Source organism: Chenopodium quinoa, unplaced genomic scaffold, assembly GCF_001683475.1.
Source record: "Chenopodium quinoa cultivar QQ74 unplaced genomic scaffold, ASM168347v1, whole genome shotgun sequence".
Classification (NCBI taxonomy): domain Eukaryota; kingdom Viridiplantae; phylum Streptophyta; class Magnoliopsida; order Caryophyllales; family Amaranthaceae; genus Chenopodium; species Chenopodium quinoa.
In genome coordinates this window covers 164,593-185,615 of record NW_018744100.1, presented here as the reverse complement: position 1 = coordinate 185,615, position 21,023 = coordinate 164,593, and the positions used below count along the sequence as shown (strand labels likewise).

General features: G+C 41.8%; 1 protein-coding gene across 1 annotated transcript; it reads right to left on the bottom strand.

The window, feature by feature from the left end:
- Positions 1-6,623: 6,623 nt before the first annotated feature.
- Positions 6,624-9,083, bottom strand: LOC110692244 (AAA-ATPase At4g25835-like). Its single transcript, XM_021869237.1, has one exon. It carries the CDS (start codon positions 8,482-8,484, stop codon positions 6,916-6,918), a length of 1,569 nt encoding a protein of 522 aa, XP_021724929.1. The 5' UTR covers positions 8,485-9,083; the 3' UTR covers positions 6,624-6,915.
- Between the last annotated feature and the right edge of the window lie 11,940 nt (positions 9,084-21,023).

Below are 21,023 nucleotides of genomic sequence, written 5' to 3'. Positions count from 1 at the left end.
GAGTTTCATGAGTTATTAATAACCACCATCAAATTCTTTTTTTACTTTTTATATGCAAGATATGAGCCAAATTTGTCAGAGGATCATGTACCCAAATAATAGAAATTGATTTTGCTAGTTACTTTCTCCTCTTTTTTTTCAAGGTTGGTTCAAGTAATGTGGATGATATTGCCTAACAGTGTTTATTGTCAACAATTAGTAATGAATGTTATGTCCAAATATCGTAAAAGTCCACCTCAATAGAAAATGTCCATCATGATCATATTTATCAATTAGAAAAATGTGAGGTTATAGGAGATGGAGGGCAACCTCCATCTCCCCCCCAAGTGGTTGGGGGTTTGATCCTCATTCCCCCGTGGAGGGACCCCCTCAGTATCTTACCGTATAAAAAAAAATCAATTAGAAAAATGTTTTAAAATTCTTTATTACAAGACTTTGCCATAGAATTATAGAAAAGTGATACTAGATTTATTCTACTTTATAAACCCAACTATAAGTTAAAGGGAATTCCGGGGAAGGAGATTTCGATAACCTAGTTGCTAAAGGAATTAAGGGAAGTTGGTGCATTATTTCAAAGATGCACGATTTTAAAGGTTCATAGGGATCAGGTTCAAAGGGCGAATGATATTGCTTGAAATTGTCGAGTCCAATTAACTAATTGGACGTAGTTTTCCTTTTCCTCATTTTCTATTGTCAAAAAAAAAAAAAAAAAAACAAACAAAAACTATAAGTTGGTTGTTTAGAATGAAAATCTCAAAATATTTTGTAGGGCATTATTGATTTGGATTTTCCTAAGGGGTCACTTTTGAGAAAGAATGGTCTAGTAAGTTCCTTTTATTTGTACTTTTTCAAATGAAATTAAAAAAATAGACTAGATGAAATGTACGGAGTAATGTTTATTTGTTTCAATAGTTGATATATACTTTATATAAAAGGAAAATTGGCTTAAAATAATCCCAATTATTAATCCGTCCATATTCATTATTATATTATTTTTATTATAATTTTTTTATATTAAAGTATTTTTTTTTCCCGATACATTTTAGGCTAATAATTTCATCCTATCCAAAATAATAATGCCTTGCCCCTTTGTTAGGCTAGTAAATTAATTTCAGTAAAGAAATAAATTTTTACTATCAAACAAAAGTAAATAGGGTATTTAAATGCATTATACTGATAATAATTAGTTTCAAAAAATGTTTTAAAAACCAAAATTAACATGATATTTTCTTTGTTTTTTATGCTTACAACACACCTTTTTGACATGCTAAGCTATTAGAAAAAGTGATGTAAGTGGACAAATTACGCTATAAATTTAAATCGTACCAACTTAACACGTACACTTTTTTTTTTTTTTTTTTTTTTTAACATAACACTTTCTTCTTATTGGTTGTAAAATTTTGTTAATTAATTTGTCCGATTATCTAGTCTAATATCTCTCTTAAAGTGTGTATCATGCCAAAGTAGTTTGTTATTGTAAATAGAAATGTAGGAATTATGTATTTTGAAAAAATAAGTTAATAAATGATATGAAAATAATTTAATTATGAATATGGGCGAAATTTCGAGATACCTTTTCCGATGGCTGGCATACCATTTTGCACATATACTATAAAAAGTGGTACTGCGGAAAGCAAATAAATGAGGTCGTATTATTTTCGACCCACTGCTAATAGTTGGGATTATTTTAAGCCAATTTTCCATTAATAAAAGTTGGTGAAAATAGCTTATCAATGATTGCGATATACTTCTGGGATTTTTTTTTTTTTTTTGACATAGATAAATAGTAATCATAAATGATTTATATTTTAGATTGCTTAACAAAGCCAGTGAACTCATCTTGATTGAATATCTTAAATTTTTTTCCTAGATATAAATTTGATTGCTAAGAATTTGATGACTTGTGCTACATTTTCTTATTTGGGTATACCACATATTTTTCTAGTATTTCTAAATATATGCGACTCTTATTGAAAAAGCTTGAAATAATCCCTGGATAGACTGATGATCACAATAAATTGAATTACGGCCAATACAGTATAAAGATCATGATTACTCTTTATTTACATAATAAGCAACAATAGACATGATTAGATACATTAGTGTGACCCTTATTTGATCATCCAATCCGAAATCGAAATTTATTTGCAAATTACATGTTTCAACTTTAACCTCAAGCCTAAACCAATTCCAAAAAAACTCAAATAAATTACTAATATTAATTGATTTATCGTGATATCAATCCAAATAGACTCAAATTTTGTTTATTTGTTATCACTTCTATGTTTAGTAAAAAATAAAGGAAGAATTAGCATATTTTTTGACTAAATCTTACCATTCATCAAAAGAACTTTGTATCTAGTTTCTTCTAAGCATCAACCAATTGAGTGGATTATTTCTTCTTAATATACTGACTTTTGACTTTCATTGCTTGATTCTCTTTTAATTTTTATATACTCTAATTATCCCATACAAAAACACTACTTGCACTAAAAATTCTGTTGTACTAACCATTGTTGGTAACCATTCTTTTCATATAGTGCAATATGTACAACATATAGTATACTTTGCATGATACATTCCGGATATCACCTCACCTGTAGAGGTGTCATCAAAAACACACCCGATGCGACCCGACCTCATCAGACCTGATCCGATCATCCGAATTGACACCTCTACTCACCCGTACTATTGAAACATAGACGTGACATTGGTTATGCACCCAAGCCATAAGTAACCTATAATCTCGTTAACTCCGTCGTAAAAAACTAAACGGCTAAAACCAAAGAAAAATAATATTTCAAGATTACAACTAGAGCTAACTACATACTTTCCTAAATAACCCATTCTTTTTAATTTTCTTTTAATGTTTTTGAGGTCTTGAATTTGACAATAAATAAATTTGTTAGAAAACCTAAACAAAAAAAAAAAAAAAAAAAAAAAAAAAAAGGTCAATTGTGGATATAAAAGAAAAAAGAAACTTTGAACAATTTGCAGCTGATCACGTCAACCCACAAAAATTTGTTGTAGGTGTTAAAAGGTTCGATGGGAAAAGTTTTCATGCACAAAGGGACCAACTTTTACAAATAAAGGGATCAAATCTATTCTAAATTTCTTCAATTCATAATCTTCGTATCCATAATGGGACCTTATAACATATTAAAGGTTTTATAAGTTTAGCAAAATTAACTTTTGAATTGCACATTAGTCATTTTAATATCTTATTGGCTTTATCGAAAAGTTTAGTTGACATCTACAAAATATATATACATTATGAATACAATTTACTTGAATATATGTATATCAACCAGTTGTAGATAAGCATGACTTCAAGGTAATGCAACCAATCGTACTTTGGGATGGAGTTTTAATTTCTTTAATTTCTTCCCTTACTCTTAATGTGTCTTGCATGCAACGCCATGAAATCGAAAGGTCAATTATGTATGATTTCTTTCTTTGTGGACTAGATCCTTACTTGCCCTATTAGTTAGGATTTATATTTTGCACGGGTGTGACGATTGCCTAGTACAAGGCTTTCATCCCTAGTAGAAGTCTACAATGGTTTTAATTTGTAGTTTTGCATAGTTACCTCTATAGATGTTCTCTTTCTTCAATCTTGTCACACTACAAACTTCTTGAGAACTTTATATTGCTCTTTTTTCAACTATAATCTAATTTGATTTGCACATCGTAGTCTTGCCTGTCAGTTTAAAAGACACCAAATTTCATTCATTAGGTGGTTTGACTACTTGTCTACTCTGCTAATGACTTGGTGTCATGTAAAGATATAAAAGTACATATACAACATATAGGTCGAAATGTCGAATAGCATGATGCCATTATAATTCGTAACTTTTAATTTGACACAAATAGGAGTAAAACATCATTGTTAATATATAACTCACAATATATATAATATGTACAAAGATGATTTATATGATCTCTGCCATCAATTTAGAGACAAAATTAATACTTCGTAGTACTTTTTAATTAAAAAAAAAAAAAAAAAGGCCATGAACTAATTTTTTGTGTGGGTTGTTTAACTTCCATCACATAAATTGCACGGTCCTCTTCAATCGACAAGTTTATAATACAAATACTTTGTACTTACGTTGAACATAACATCATCTTAATATTTGCTCTAATTTTTATATATGAGTAGCTTAATATAGTGATTATGCAGCTAATTAGACAAAGAGTGATTCTCCATCTAGTTCAATGAACTGTTGATATGCAAATGGGTTTATTTTAAGGTTTAAGTGATCCATGAAGTATAATTTGATGGTGAAGACATCCATTCTAGAAGCTAAGAATCTGTAACCATTGTAAGTTTGACATTTTCAGTAAGATAATCAAATATTCTAAAGTAGACAATAGTAATAAATTTATATGAAAAAACAAGATACCTAATATTTTCTGAAATTTTAAGGCACCAATTAATATTCAATGTACTTTGTAAAAGATTATTCTAGTTATAAATTATAAGGTCTTAGGAATATGATTTTGATAGACGACTTTGCCTTGGATTTTAATACAATTTGTATGATCAACTTTGTCACTTTCCAGTGAACTTTTCCACTTTCAAGTTTTAAGTAACACTTTGAATTCAATCAACAATTTCCATTTAGTTAATCACAAGAAATTGTTCCATCTAATTTCAATCATGTACCTTGCACTGTCATCATAATTTTTCTCACTTTTTATGTTGCGGACAATTTGATTTTTTGAAACTCAATTTTTTGATATATACTAGGTTATTAGAATTCTTATAAATAGAGTTGACAATCTCTTACTTGATTATTCGAATTAATTAAGGTGTGATATAACCTTTTGTTAGGGAACTCAGTAATCTCAAGCCTACTAAACTAGGACTAACTTGGATTTGAGATACGTTCGACCTCAATTAGAAGAATACTTACCCAACAATGATATACACTCTCAAGGCCAGGTCTGAGCCAGGTATTTCTAGTCAAGCTGGACAACTTCTTTATTAACTGATCCTAACATTTGTTGGTTGAACTTCATACAACCACTTTAGTAACAAAACAAAATATTTTATTTACTTTACCCAACTCGTAGTCGACCAACTAATATCCATCTCATTTGTAATATTTGATACATAAATCATGCATTGAGAACCAATGAAACGGAAATAAGTTATTGGGCATTTCATACACTAAATTTAAATATCTCGACTTTTCATTTAGATATAAGTTTTTGAAATTTTCTTATAAGTAGTTGGACATACATATCAGTTTTTAAATTAAATGAACATATGAACGAACGTAACCAATACTTCGACTTCAAACCTGAATCCTACTCATTGATCCCACCCACCAGCTAAGTTGGAAGATTTGTTCCACTGTTTAGTACTCATATAAAAGGGAAGGGAAAGTAAAGATGAATACATCCTACATTTATACATGTGGAAATGTAAGATGCACATTATAGTATTAAGAGTACCAAACCAACTCCACTAGGATGTGGCAAATTGTAAAAGAAAGAAAGTTAGGATGTCCTACCTCAACACTTGTTCTGGTATAACGTATAGTTTTAAGTCAGCCAAATAAATAGCTCTATTTTGGACTAATTAGCCAACACATGCAAACTAGATAGCCAACTTTTTAAGTTATCCAATATCCATCCAGCTCAATCTTTGATTATAATCTTAGGCTAATATATTGTCATTTGGCTTTATTTGCTTCCTTTTTTTTTTTTTTAATACAAGTATATAATTAATAGAACTACTATTTATGGGTCCATTCTATTCTTAATTAATTTAGCACTTAAGTATGCTAAGCTCACAAAAGAAAACAAATTACACACATACTCCAAGAATTATACTATTCACTTAATTAACCATTTAGATAATAGAAGTGCATAATTTATATATGATTAATATGTCAAGCTTGGTAGAGCATCATACTTCCAACAGTAGTGGTGGCATGACACATATTATTCCATTGGAATAAAGGTTGTTATTGTTTATTATGTGAGGTCAGTTTATGCCCCCCATAAAAAACATGTACTAATATTTTTTAACCAAAAAAAATAAAAAAATTGGTAAAGATAGAGGTTATTCTATATTGAGTATATTATTAGCTTCCGAAGTTTCGAGCTCGAATTCATCACGTCATCATTTTACACCTCACGATTCACGACTTGGTTTTTACTATCAATGTATTTAAATTTTTTCAAGTAACTAAGGTAATTTTTTCCTTAATTATATGAAATTTTCGTCTTGCATCTGATGTAAAATCTCATTACATGAAGTGCATTAAACTTAAGTAATTCTTTTTTTTTTTTTTTTTCCCCTAAGAAATTAACTTGATAGGTTCAAATTATAGACTATAAAAACATGACTATTATTGACAATTACAATTAATTATTCCACAAATTGTGAATTAAAATAATAATTTACTGTAACAATAAGATACGAGTAATCTTTAGGCATTTTATTCAGGGGTTGATTAAGAAGAAATAATGGGTATAAAGATTAAGATGATATATGCAAAATGACAAAATAGGGATTAACATCACTTTATATAAGGGTAAATTGCATCTCTTGTCATGTCTGATTTTCATGCATCTAATCGTCTTACTTTCATGACATAATAATAATGTACTACAACTACAACTTAATCAATTTCTTAACAGTAACAATAACAAGAAATTATGATATGATGAACATCATCCTACTCTTCACCATTTTTTGTTCCCAAAATCATCAAATTTCACTCATTTCATCATTAACATTGCCAATTTCTTGTCCCCTTTACCCTATCCCTCAATTTTTGTTTTTTCCTTTCATATATTTTTTTTTAAAAAAAAAACCTAAAAATTGAAGAAAAACCAAGAAGCATTACACTAGTAAATAGTAATTATAACAGTACCAATGTACCATATTATTTTGTCTTAATTGAACTTCTTATCATTTTCCTTGAAATAGAGTTCATCATCATCCACCACAACATTGCCCTCCTTGTCTTGATCACCACCATTTGCATTGTTATGCATCATCTCAAGCTCCCTCTTCTCCTCCTCCTCTTGCTCCTCGAAACTCGAAACCCGGCCTCGTACTCTCTCATTCTTACCACCCTCCGCCCTCCTCTTAAGCTCCACAAGCAACTCTTTCACCGCCTTCATCCTTTCTCTCCGATGCCTAATCAACACCTCGCTCACATCAGCCGGGGTCATCCCCGCCTTCCCCACCACCGCCTCGAACTCGGCTATCGTCTCGGAATCTAGATCATTCTCCTCTAACCCCACATAATTCCTAAGCAAAATCTTCAAGGCTTCAAAAGAACAGTTGCTAAGGTGTATGTGCATATCCATCCTACCACACCTTAGCAATGCAGGATCAAGCTTCTCCACATGATTTGTCGTAAAGACGAATATCCTCTCGCTCCCGCAGCACGACCACAGCCCGTCCGTGAAGTTCAGCAGGCCTGATAGGGTCACCGAACCGGGCCCGTGCGGGCCGTCATCCGGGCTCGGGTAATTTCTGTGCCCGCCCCTCTGGCGGTACTTGCTGTGCTTGTTGTCCTTCTGCCTGTCCGAGAGGTCGATCGAGCAGTCGATATCCTCGATCACAATAATCGACTTCGACGTCGTCTTCATGAGCAGCTTCCGGAGCTCAGAGTTGGACGACACCTCCGTAATCTCGAGGTCGTAAATGTCATAATTGAGATAATTCGCCATTGCAGCAATCATGCTCGACTTCCCCGTCCCGGGCGGGCCGTACAATAGGTAGCCGCGCTTCCAAGCCCGGCCCGTGGCCCGGTAGAATGACTCCCCGCTTGCAAACTCCTTAAGATCGGCCATGATCTCGGCCTTCCTCCGCGGGTCGATCGCAAGCGTATCGAACGTGGAGGGGTGCTTGAACGGCACAGCCTCCCACGGGTGGCCGGGCCGGGCCGAGTCCATTGACCCGCCCCGGGAATTGGTGTACAAATACCGGTCTTGATTCAACCTCCGGATTTCTCCGGCCCGGTCCATGATGTGATCCAAGTACGGGCCCAACACCATATCCTTGGCTGATTTCTTGACCCGGAGACTGAACCCGCGCTTCTCATCGGGCACGGGCCGCCAAGAGAAGGACTGAGACGGCCTTTGTGTTACAATGTGCTCCCACTGAACTGCCACCCCTTTGAATGTATCAAAGAGGGTGTCATTGTGTGCCAACCCGAACGTTACCGCCGAGGAGTTTATTGAGCGGGTTAAGCTTAGCCTACCCGCGGATGCAGCTGTTGCGGCCGCGGTAGAGCTAAGATATAGCTGGACGGCGTTATACAACTCGTTCGTGTTCACGCCGTCGATCTCAGTTATGTCAAAGTAGCAATAACAAGAGAAATAATTAGAAATTCGGTTGAAGAATTTGAGAAAAGTGTAACGAAATGAAGGTGGGAAAATTGTTGTTAGTAAACTTTGGCAAAAAGCTAGTACCCCCATTAATGAAGCTAATGAGGTCCAAAATTCTCTCATTTTTTGGTTTTTTTTGATGGGTTTTTCTAATACAAAATTTATGTGATGATAAAAATTTGTTGTTTCATAAATAGAATTTATAGATGAAATTAATTTGTAGGTAGAGTGAGTAGTAGAGTAGGGGTGAGTGAGAGAAGAAGATGAAAAGAAATGAAAATATTTGGGGATAAAATGGAAAGGGGGTTATATAAGTAGTCAAGTGAGAGGGACATGGGATATCATCATAAGGGACAGAAAGAGAGGCATCTTTTTAGGCTGTATTTATGTGAATGTGTTGCAGGATGGGATTATGAGTAGGTTTATGATTTGTTTCCTTTCTTCTCTTTTTTTCCCACCCCCTCTCTTTTTGTCTTGTTGTTCTGAGATTTATATTTGATTTTAAATTATAGGTTCCACATACTTTATATCCTGTCTGGTTTATGTTTATATTTTCTCCGTTTCTGTAATTGACACTTCTTTTTTCTAGGTCCAATTCATAATAATTGACACATATATTCTTTCCGTTTTAAAATGATTGACACAATTTTCTTTCTTAGCTGTTTCAGAATAATTGGCACACTACTATAAGTGACAAAAGACTACTGTTAGATTATATATACCACATCCACCATGACTCATTAACTTTTACCACTCTCACTTTTTAGTAATAAGAGTATAGACTAAATCTAGTCACTTTTATTATAGGAAAAATTCATGGCAATAATCCGACCTTTAGCCCATTCTTTTTTAATAATCCGACCTTTCAATTATTATTTAATAATCCGATTTTTGGGGGTCTTTAATTTTTATTGGTCTCATTTGACCAGAAACCGGTTGAAAAAGTAATTTTTTTTTAAGTTTAATTTACACGTGTCACAATTTGATTTGTCCAAAATTAAAAAAAAATTAAAAATAAAAAATAAAAACCACCACCCCTGCCACCATTCCCTCTCCTCCTCCCCTTCATGCAGCTCCCCTCTCCCCCAGTCCAGAAATCGGTCAGCCGGCGTCCAGCTCACCCACCGCCGGCTAACCCACCCTCTATTACTCCGACCTCCCCTTAACCGTCGCCCCACCCATCCAAACGAACCCTAACCCGCGAAAATCGCAACCAACCTCCACCTTCACGAACATCAATTCTGATTCCACCCCTTCCCGATCATCGCAGCCCCGAAACCACCCCTTACCATGTTTTCCGACCCCCATAAATCTTATTCCCCCACCTAACACCACCAAAAAATCGGATTAACTCAGAAAACCCGAAACCCCGAAAAAGGGGTGTAGTGGTGGCGGTGAAGTGACGGTGCATCGATGGCTTTAATTGCTGTCTGGTGGTGCGTGTGTGAGAGCAGCGAATGGTGCGTGTGAGAGCAGTGAAGTGAGCTGCTGCTATTGTTTGCTGGGTGGCGTGAGGTGGTGTTTGTTTCGGGGTTTTCTGATGTCCTGCGGGAGAGTTACAATTCCGAGACTGGAACCGGACGCCTGTACCTGCAAAACAAACGGATGCTCCGGATGATTGGAGATCCGCCTCCGACGGTCAAGTTAGTACTTGATTAAGGAGTAATTAATGCGGAAATTAAAGTGATTGGGTCTCTCTAGGTGAGAGAGTTTAATGTGTGTAATCTGCGTAATCTCCCTTAATGAGGATTAAGGGAGGTATTTATAACCTCGGGAAACGAGCCAATCTAGGTTTAGGTTAACCTTGGGCTGATTGGGCTTCCCACGGAAGTTGGGCCTAGGTGACCGGTTATCCCAGGTGTTATGGGAAGGACACGTGTCGTGTCGTAATTGGTCCATAGTGGACGGATCATTGCTTGACACGTGGCAGGCTCCTATTGGCCCATGTGACGGACACATGGCGGAACCTGATTGGTCCACTTGTCAGATGGTGATTGGTGGGGAAAAATCCCCTAATCATTTTCCCCTCACAGGTGGCACGTGACTGGTCACGTGTTACCTGTGACAGGTATCGCCCTGTAACAGGCAACGACCTGCTACAGGTGTCACTCGGCGAGAGGCCGAGAGATTCTCCTGCCAAAATTTTGAATTCTTGAAGTGACCCTTCGCCTTCTCACTTCGCCTATATAAAGGAGTGTTGACTTCGGTCATTTTCACACTTGAAAACTTTGTGAGAGAACATTCAGACCCCTGAACTTGCTCTGACATTTTGGACCCTTTCTGCCTACCGCCTGCTCTGACAAGCCGACTGCAAAGGATTTTCAGAACTTCATCAATCGTCAGTCGTTCAGGTAACCGTCGGTTCTCTTACTCTTAATTTTTTCTTTACTTTATTCTTTTTTGAAATGGCACCACGGAAGTACACAACACGACCTAGGTTAGTGATCAGCCGGTCACCGGGGACGGCTGAATCTAGGACTAGGAGTGCCGCCTGCCCTTTTCTGGACCCATCTTTGCCCTTTATACAAAGTCCGACTGTATCTGTGTCTATGCAGAGCATGATGGCCAGAACAAAAAAGACTGTCAGGATCTCAAACTCAGACGGCTCCTCCCACAGGGTGCCGATTAGTGAAACATCTGACCAGGCGCTAGATGTGGAAGTGAAACAAAGCGGCTTGAAAGCCGGCAGTTCTGAGGGATGAGTCAAAGTGACCCCTTCCCATTTTACAGTTGACAATTCTACATTCTCTCCTGCTCCTTTTAAAGGAGAGGAGGCGGGCCCCTCCGGGAGAGGGGAGGAGTCGTCCTCTTCGGACTCGTCAGAGGACGATTCCGAGTCTAGCTCTTCTGGCCATGCTTCTCTGGACACAGAAGAGAAAAACAGTCGCCTGCAAGAGGCGAGGCTTTCTCACGCAGTTGAGAAGGGGGACGATTGGGCGGAGCCATCCGCCTCTCACCGAGAGCAAAATACCCCCTACTACTGCACGGTACCTCGGGGCCGGATAACAGCCATGCAAGAGAAAGTGGAGAGCTTTATCGCAAACCACACAATGGGCCCCGACTTTTTAGTGTTTGTGCCGGATCCAGAAGACACAGTCGTCTGGCCGGCTGGTACCAGTTATGATGGCGCCTGCTTTGGCTGCTACGAGGCGGCCATCAAGGCTGGGCTGCGCTTCCCACTACATCCGGTTGTTCAGCGGATCTTGGATGGGTATGAGTTGGGGTTATGGCAGTTAGCCCCGAACTCCTGGGTCAACGTACTCGGCTATGTGGCCAGGTGCGAACTGCACGGGGTGGAACCGAACTTCGAGGCTTTCGCCCACATGAACTACCTCAGCCGGACCCCTAAGGCAGGCGGTACCGGCTGGTATCAATTGACGAGCCACAGGGGCTACCTCATGACGAGAGGTAAAGCAAACAAATGGAAGGACTGGCGGAGCACCTTCCTTATCATTGAGAGTTCAGACACAGAGCTGAACAAGCGCTTCAACAGGTGGAACAGGAATCCGCCCCTTCTTGCAGGTTGCAGGCGGCCGCAGCATGCCGCCTGTTCCCCCCAAGGCTAAGAAAGAGATCCTAGATAAAGGACTCTTCAAAGTAGAGTCGAAGGTGAACTCTACTTCAGGGGTACGAGAGCAAGTACCCCTGCACTGCGTCCCGAGCTTCAAATGGCACTACGACGAGTACTTTTTGGCCGCCTGTGGCCTCAGCAGTCGGTGCTCAAGAGGTAGCCGGCCTGTCGAATACTCTGTTGTTCCATGCATTTCTTGTTATGACTTTTATTAACTTTGCTATTTGTTTTTGCAGCGGACGCCATGAGCAAAATTACCGCCTCCAAGACTGCGGCGGCCATGTTGCGGGCCTCCATCATGCAACAGTCTTCAACCGACTCCCCCAACAAGGGGGCACCCTTGGTGGGCTTCGAACCTTTCACCCTCTTTTTGGAGTTGTGTTTATGCATATACTGACTCTTTTCTTCTTTTTTAGACGGGCGGTCCAAGAGCTTCTTCTTCCCAACAGCCGGACCCCAAGGCCCGGAGGACGACTGTTGCGAGCTTTCCTGGTTCTGCCAGGAAACATGCGGCGGCTGAGAAACAGCCGACCACTTCTTCTAAAACTCCAGCTGGGCCACCTAGAAGTATGAAATTATCCTTGTAAATTTTAGACTTGCTCCCTTCTTTACTAGGTCTAATCCGTTTGTTTATGCTTGATGCAGCCGGCCCTCAGGAGCCTGACTTGGTCGAGGTGGCCAAGTCTATGATTAAGGTCGTTCCTCCAGCTGAAAGGGAGGCGGTCAGGGGTGTCGGCACCCTTGACCTAGACGGGATTGCAGGGGTCCTTGCTGAGGTATACTTAGCATATTTTTGAGTATTTGAATTCCAGGACGCCTGTTTTCTTTTTTGTTTGGAAACTGACGCATGTTCCCCTTTTTACTTAGGCCCTGCTCCGAGTGAAAGGCCTTCGCAAGCCGCTTGACCGGAAGAACAAAGAGGTAAAGGCTGCAAAAGCTATGGCCGCCTCTGACTGTGATAAGGCAATGTTTCAAATTGCCCAAAATGAAGTTCTGACCATTGATATTCTTTATTATCAGGCGCAGGCTACCGCCGCTATCCGGGCTCAGTTAGAGGCGGCCCAGAAGAGGAATAGCGAGCTGGAGGCGACCATCAACAACCTCAAGGCCGAGCTGAGACCTCTTCGCCAAAAGATGTCCTCTACGAAACCTTGGAGAAATCCTTGGCGAGCGTAAAGGTACGCCTGGTGACCCAGGAGAAGAGTCTTACTCAGGAGCTCTCGGAAAAGGCCGAGCAAGAAAAGAAAGAGCTGGTCTGGGAGATGATGGAAGACTCTGCTCAAATCCAGCGCATGACTTGGGGCCGCCTCTTCCCCAATGCCGACTTTGCCTCATGGGAAAAAACGTACAACTAGTGTTCTGATAGATATAATCAAGAGATCCTGGCGGCTGCTGAGGAAGAGGCGTTGGAGGAGGAGGAGCAGCCGGTAGTGGCGCTTGTGCCGCTTAGGGGTAATGCATCAAAGAAGGATGCAGCTGAAGCCGAGTCCAGCAAGAAGAGTGCTGACCAGGCGGCAGCTGCTAATATTGAAGATCTGCCCCCTTCTTAAGCTTTATGTCTGCTTTCCACGGCCTGCGTGCCGTTTGTTTGTATTTACCCGGCCAGGGGGCCGGGGCTCTGAATATTTTGCCGGTCTTTGATGACCGGCTTCTTTTTAATGATTTTTTTTTTGTTTTGCTTCAAATTTGTTTAAGTATTGAATATTCTGATATCCAATTGTACACTATACCGACTGTTTTACATGGCCGATAGTTGCAAACAGGTACAGATAGTTAGTCACGCCGCCTATGCCCCTGGACGACTGGTTGTCTGTTTCCAGGCTAGACGATCAGTCAGCCATTTATCCAATCGGTATTCGAACCATTTTAAAGACTGGATCCCCTTTAGGCAGGCGGTCCTGTCATTTGTAAAATTTAACCAAGTAGGAAAGTTGTTTCCTACTTGTCATGCTTTTAGGCTAGATACTTTAAGCCGTCTAGGCCGACTGTTTCCCACCATATTAAATCTAGTGTGAACAGGTGTTGTATGAACACCTTTTTAGTTTCATACTAAAATTTTTAAGGAGTGACCAAGTAAACATGATTGTTACCTAGTCGCCAAGTAACTGAGTAGTAGAGGTATCAAGCGGTGGGTACCGGTTGTTCCCCTTTATTCGCCAATGTTTGTTGGCTTTTAACTCATAGGTTGTCAACCTAGCAGGAGTAGTGGTTGAGAGCCCCTGTTTGCTAAAAAAAGGCGGACGACTCATACCTTTTAGGCTCCATACTAAGTTTGAGAGAGTGACTATGAGTTAACTTTGGTGTTACTCAGTCGCCGTCACTCCTGCTTGAGTAGTAAAGGTACCAGGCGGCGGAGGCCGGCTGAACCTTTTGATTCGCCAATGTTTGTTGGCTATTAACTCAAGAGGTACCCCCTGCATTTATCCCAAGTAATACAGGCGGTCATCTGACTCAGATGCCAACTGCTACCACTGGTTTGGTTAGTGATAGAGTTATCCTTGTCTCAAAAACGGCTACGTGGTTGCCCTTGGGGATAGTCGTATAGGTGTCGTGTAATTAGTTTATAGAGCAATGTTCCACCCAAAAGGGAGCTGCTCTCTGCGACGAATTTCATCCGGAGGGATGCCGCCGGACGCCTGCTATGATGTTTAAAGATTGGGTCAGTTGGCTTGGCGCCTGGACTGATCATTCGGCTTGTAGAATTGGTTAGTTCTTGGTGAACGTAGGTGCTAAGTAAGAGGAGGGTAGCCGATAAGAATAAAAATTAAACATGGAGAGTGGCCGAATGTTTGTCAGTAGGCATGCCCCTCTTAGGTAAAAATGAAAACTGAGTATGGAGAGTAGCCGACTGTTTGTTAGTAGGCGTGCCCCTCTTAGTACAAAATTGAATATTAAGTATGCAAACTTTTATTAAGTAGCCCTTGACTATTTATATCATTCAAAAGAAATATTTCTTAAGATTATCTGCATTCCAAGTTCGAGGCAACGGTTGGTCGTCTGGTGTTTCCAGACGGTAGGTACCGTCCCTGACTTCTTCACAGATTCGGTAGGGTCCTTCCCAGTTGGGAGTTAGTTTGTCAGACTCATTAGCCCTTCCAACTGCTTCCATTTTTCTAAGTACAAAGTCCCCCACTTTGAGTGGACGCCTGTGTACTTTTTTGTTGTATGATCTAGTCATTCTCAGACGGTAAATTTCATGGCGCAAGACAGCATTGCCCCTCCTTTCAGGAAGTGAGTCTAATGCCAGGCGCATGGCTTCCCAGTTTGCCTCTTCGTCATATAGCATTACTCGAAGAGTCGGCTCGTAGTGTTCTATTGGAAGAACAACTTCCGCACCATAAGTTAGGAGGAATGGAGTTTCTCCAGTTGCCCCTTTTTCAGTCGTCCTAATGGCCCAGAGAACATGTGGTAATTCATCCGCCCATAGGCCGCCTGCTCGTTCAATCTTTTTCTTGAGACCGTCTGAGATGATTTTATTAAAGGCTTCTACCTGGCCGTTTGCTTGTGGACGGCCGACAGATGCAAAGTAGTGTGCAATTCCTTGGTCACCTAACCAGCTTTTGAGAATAGGCGTCTCAAATTGGGGACCATTATCAAAAACCATAGACATGGGAAGCCCGAACCGAGTGATGACATTTTTCCAAATGAATAAAATTACATCCTTCGTCTTGATTCCCTTTACAGCCTCCGCCTCTACCCATTTAGTGAAGTAGTCGACGGCAACAAGTATGTACCTCCTTCCGCCTGTAGCAGGCATATATGGACCCAGAATATCCATGCCCCACTTAGCAAACGGTAGTGGGCTATGAATGGTAGTGAGGTCAGTAGCCGGACGGTGAATTAGCTTGCCAAACCTTTGGCACTTGTCGCATTTTTTCACCATCTCCATTGTATCTGCTTCTAAAGTAGGCCAAAAGTAGCCCTGCCGCCTTGCCCGTTGAGCAAGCGTCCTACCGCCTATATGGGAAGCACAGTAACCAGAGTGAAGATCGTCTAGTATCTCTCGTCCCTTTTCTGGAGTAACACACTTTAAGAAGGGTTGAAGGTACCCCCTTTTGTGAAGTTCTCCCTTTATTATTTCAAAACTGGTTGCTCGTTTTTTCAGTGCTGCCACCTGTTGATGATCATCCGGCAAGGTACCCTTTGTCAGATATGCCCTGATTGGATCCATCCAGGTTGAGCTTCTGTCTAAGATTCCAATAGGTTCTTCCTCAATGCTTCTCCTCTCCATTACTTCCCAAAAAACAGTTCGAGGAGTATCACAGGAGGCGGATGATGCTAATTTTGAAAGTGCATCCGCCTGGTTGTTTTCTGATCTCGGCACTTGGGTCAGACGAAAATCTTCAAGGGATCCGACCGCCTGTCGTACCGCCTGTAAATACTTGATCATGGCCGGATGGGTTGCTTCGTATTCGCCATTGTACTGACTCACTATCAATTGTGAATCGGAACAGGCGTCTATTTTTCTTGCCCCTGCCGCCTTGCACATGCGGATTCCGGCTAGTAAAGCTTCATATTCTGCCTCATTGTTTGAGGCCTGAAAACTGAAGCGTAGAGCATACTCGTACCTGTCGCCCTCTGGCGACTGACATATGACGCCTGCTCCACAACCATTTGAAGTAGAGCTTCCATCCACATATACCTTCCAGACTTGGTCTGGAACTTGAGAGTCAGGAGGACGAGTCATCTCAACAATAAAGTCAGCAAAGGCTTGCCCCTTCACTGCTTTTCTAGGCTCGAAGGTAACTTCGAGGCTCTGTATTTCTATGGCCCATTTGATCATTCGTCCTGACGACTCCATGATGGTCAGTGGCCGCTTGATAGGTTGGTCTGTATACACGACGACTGCATGTGCCAAAAAGTAGGGCTTCAATTTTTTAACAGCCATGAAGAGTGCAAGACCAAATTTCTCCACTAAGGGATACCTCAACTCGGCATTTTTCAGTACATGACTGACAAAGTAGACCGGGAGCTGACAGCCGTCTCTTTCAGCAAGGAGAACAGCGCTTAACGCATGATCAGAGACGGCCAGGTACATGTAGAGTACTTCTTTGGGCAAAGGGCTGACCAGCCTCGGCAAGGAATGCAAGTGAACTTTCAATTTCTGGAAGGCCGCCTCAGCATCCGGCCCCCATTCAAACCTTGCCTTTTTCTTAATTGCCTGGAAAAAATATAGGCATTTTTCTCCTGATCGGCTTAGAAATCTTCCCAAGGCCGCCAGACAACCTGTTAACTTCTGAACCTCTCGGATGGTACGAGGCGACTGCATGTCGATGACCGCCTGCACCTTCTCAGGGTTCGCCTCTATTCCTCTCTGATTGATAAGGAATCCGAGAAATTTCCCAGACTCAACTCCAAAGACACATTTCTTGGGATTGAGCATGACATGGTGCCGCCTGAGTGTGGCGAAAGTTTCTCGGAGGTCCGACAGATGATCTTTCTGAAGTTTAGCCTTGACAATCATATCATCAATATATGCCTCGACATTTCTCCCAATTTGATCAAAGAACACATTGTTTATCATTCGCTAGAAAGTGGCCGGGGCATTCTTAAGACCAAACGGCATGACCGTGTAACAGTATAACCCCTGATCAGTGACGAAGGCCGTCTTCTCCTGATCTTTCTCCCATAAAGGAATTTGATGGAAACCAGAGTAGGCGTCCATAAAGCTCATCAAAGCATGGCCGGTTGTTGAGTCGACCAGGTTATCAATTTTAGGCAGAGGGTAACTGTCTTTGGGGCACGCCTTGTTTAAGTCTGTGTAGTCTACACACATTCGCCAGGTGCCATTCGGCTTTTTAACAAGCACCACATTTGCAACCCAGTCTGGGAAGTAACATTGTCGAATGAACCCTGCATCAAGTAATTTTTTAACTTCGGCGGCTGCCGCCTGACTTCTTTCTTCGCCATGGTTCCGCTTCTTCTGCCGTACCGGCTTCTTTTTCGGATCCACGGCCAGTTTATGTACCGCCAGATCAGGACTAATGCCTGGCATTTCATGGACTTCGAATGCAAAGATGTCCTTGTATTCTTTCAATAGTTTGTGAAAGTCGTCACCCAGGTCCCTTAGAGCAGTCGTCCCAACCTTGATTGTTCTGTCAGGACGCGAGTCATCTAAGATCAGGTCCGTATGCTCACCAGCTGGCTGAGGGAGGAATTCATCCGACCGCTCCTCTGCCAATGATTGCTATTTTCTGTCTCTTCTTACGGCCCCTGTCTGGGATGTCTTTCTCTTCTTGCCGCCTGCTTCTTGAACAGGCGCACTCTCCTTGACATTGTCAAGGTCTATTTTTCCACCGCTCGACCCAGTGGCCATAACAGTGGGCTTGACATCCGAGAGATAGCACTCACGGGCCATCCTCTGATCTCCCCTTAGGGACCCGACTGTTCCATTATCCCTCTCAAACTTGAGCAACATATGAGATGGGATTATAACAGCCTTGGAATTATTCAGGGTTGTTCGCCCCAGAATCATGTTGTAGGCCGAGAGTTCTTCTACTACCAAGAACCAGACTACCATGTGTCGTCCTTCCCCTTTTTCGCCCAAGCGGATGGGTAAATCCACTCGTCCCACTGGGTGGACGACTCCTCCTCCAAACCCTACTAAAGGGTGGGATGCCGGATGTATGCAATCAGTCTGATATTTTAGTTTCGACAGACATTTTCTACTGATGAGATCTGAGGAGCTTCCGGTATCTATGAGGATTCGACCAACTCTCTGGTTGGCCACTTTATATTCAATAACGATAGGGTCGTCATGCGGCCCTCTTACCCCTCCTAGATCTTCTTCAGTGATGACAATCTCAGGAAATGAATAATTGGAGGGCCGTTCTTGGTGAACGGAATTTACATCTAACCGTCTGATATTGTCTTTGTTGCCCCTAATAGTGGGGCCGCCTCCTGAGAAGCCGCCTGCAATGGTGTAGACGACTGCATCATCTGTATCGGAACTGTCGGCCTGTTGATTCTTTTTGGCCGACTGCTTTTTCGAGGAAGTGTTCCCCGTAGATTTCTTGACATAAGTGTCAAGATCACCTTGCTCAGCCAGGCGGTCCAGATACCGCATAAGACTGATGCATTCATTGGTGTGATGACCAACATCTTCATGATAATCACAGAATTTTTCTTGGTTCCGGTTGTTTGCAGAACCCTTCATGGGGACCGGCTTCTCAATTGAGATCCGTCCCTTGATTTCCTTTAGGATAAATTGGCTATCCTTGTTAAACGCATACTTTGGGGAGTATGGTTTGAATTCTTTTTTCTTTTTCTGGGCCGGCTGTTTAGAGGAATCAGCCGCCCAGACCTCTTTTCTCTTCTCGTCTTTGTTTGACGATTGTTTCTGTCGTCCTTCTCTTTTGTCGGACCTTCTCTCGTCTGACTGTTTTACCGTACTACAAAGATCAGTCGCCTGTATATAAGCTTCCGCTTCAATCAAGGCCTCTTGAAGAGTCGCCACCCTCTTTCGGACCAAATCAAATTTGAAGGTCGACCCGTCTTTGAGACCTCTGAAAAAGTCAGTATAGGCTACTTCATCCGGTAACCCTTGAATCTGTATTCTCATCAGGTTAAACCGCCTGATGTAAGAACGAAGCCCCTCCTTCTCGCCCTGCTGAATTGTTCCTAAATCAAGGGTCGTCTTCTTCGCAGGGATGTTCATGGCGAAGTTGGAGGTGAATAAGTAAGCAAGCGTCTTGAAGTTATTTACACAACCAGTCGGCAGGTTGCCGAACCATTGTTGTGCGATTCCTTTGAGAGTCGCTGGGAAACACTTGCACCAAGTGGGATCATCCAACCCTTGAAGGTACATCAGGTTGGTGAATGCCATCAGATGGTCTTCTGGGTTAGTAGTGCCGTCATAGGCGCCTACTAATACATTTTTCACTTTGACCGGCTGAGCGGCTTCAGTAATTTCCTTGGAGAAGGCCGACGGCTGTTCACCAAGTCTAAGCAACCGTAGCTGCCAGTCCATAGGTTGGACATTTTTTGCTGCATGTCCACCAAACGGAGGTGGCTGTAAAAAATAATGTTGTTGCGGTACAAACGGTAAGTTTGGTACCGCCTGGTCGCTATGAAAGCCGGACTGACGGGAGGTGCCGCATGACTGACTCTCATGATACGACTGAGTATGCCTCATCGAGGTATTTCGCAGACTGTCTTGGAAGTTTGAAGTAGAGGCCGACTCTGACAATCGGTCACTCTTCTTCTGCTCTAGCAGTAGCCGAGCGTCTGTGTATGTTTTCCTCGACCCGTCCGCCTGAATATGACGAACAAGTTTCCTATTTCCTAGAGTAGGAAAACGGTATTTTGTGAAATCAAGGGCAGGTGGCTCCCACTTCCTAGATTTAGGATGAGGGGTCGCCTCTCGCCCTTGAACTGGCTTCCTCTTCCGTGAAGTGGAGGGTTTCTTAGCCGACTGCTCCTTGTCCAGAGCAGGCGGCTTCTTGTTGATCAACTCTTGAATTTCTCCCTTGAAGTCCCTCATGAAGGTCATGAGTTCGTTCCTTGTGATGGGAGCAGACCCATCAGTTGGCTGCTGCCGAACAGGCGGTGCGCCTGCTGGCTCGCTTCCAGTTTGAAGATGTTCCCGTTCCCTCCTTTCGGTATGACGGGTACGTCGGGCCCTTAGGGTCCCGTCTGAAGCTGTGTGAGCTTCAACTTCAAATTCATTCTCAGTATCGTGGTCCGACTGAACTAGAGGGTCGTCCAGGGGACGTCTCTCTTCAGGAGCCGGTACAAACGTGGATGCCATCTCAGAAGTACTCTCCCCACAGACGGCGCCAAGATGTTTCGGGGTTTTCTGATGTCCTGCGGGAGAGTTACAATTCCGAGACTGGAACCGGACGCCTGTATGCTCCGGATGATTGGAGATCCGCCTCCGACGGTCAAGTTAGTACTTGATTAAGGAGTAATTAATGCGGAAATTAAAGTGATTGGGTCTCTCTAAGTGATAGAGTTTAATGTGTGTAATCTGCGTAATCTCCCTTAATGAGGATTAAGGGAGGTATTTATAACCTCGGGAAACGTGCCAATCTAGGTTTAGGTTAACCTTGGGCTGATTGGGCTTCCCACGGAAGTTGGGCCTAGGTGACCG

What these genes read in the sequence shown, in the direction of transcription:
- LOC110692244 (XM_021869237.1), bottom strand. Translation starts at nt 8,484, where the DNA reads ATGAGAGAATTTTGGACCTCATTAGCTTCATTAATGGGGGTACTAGCT.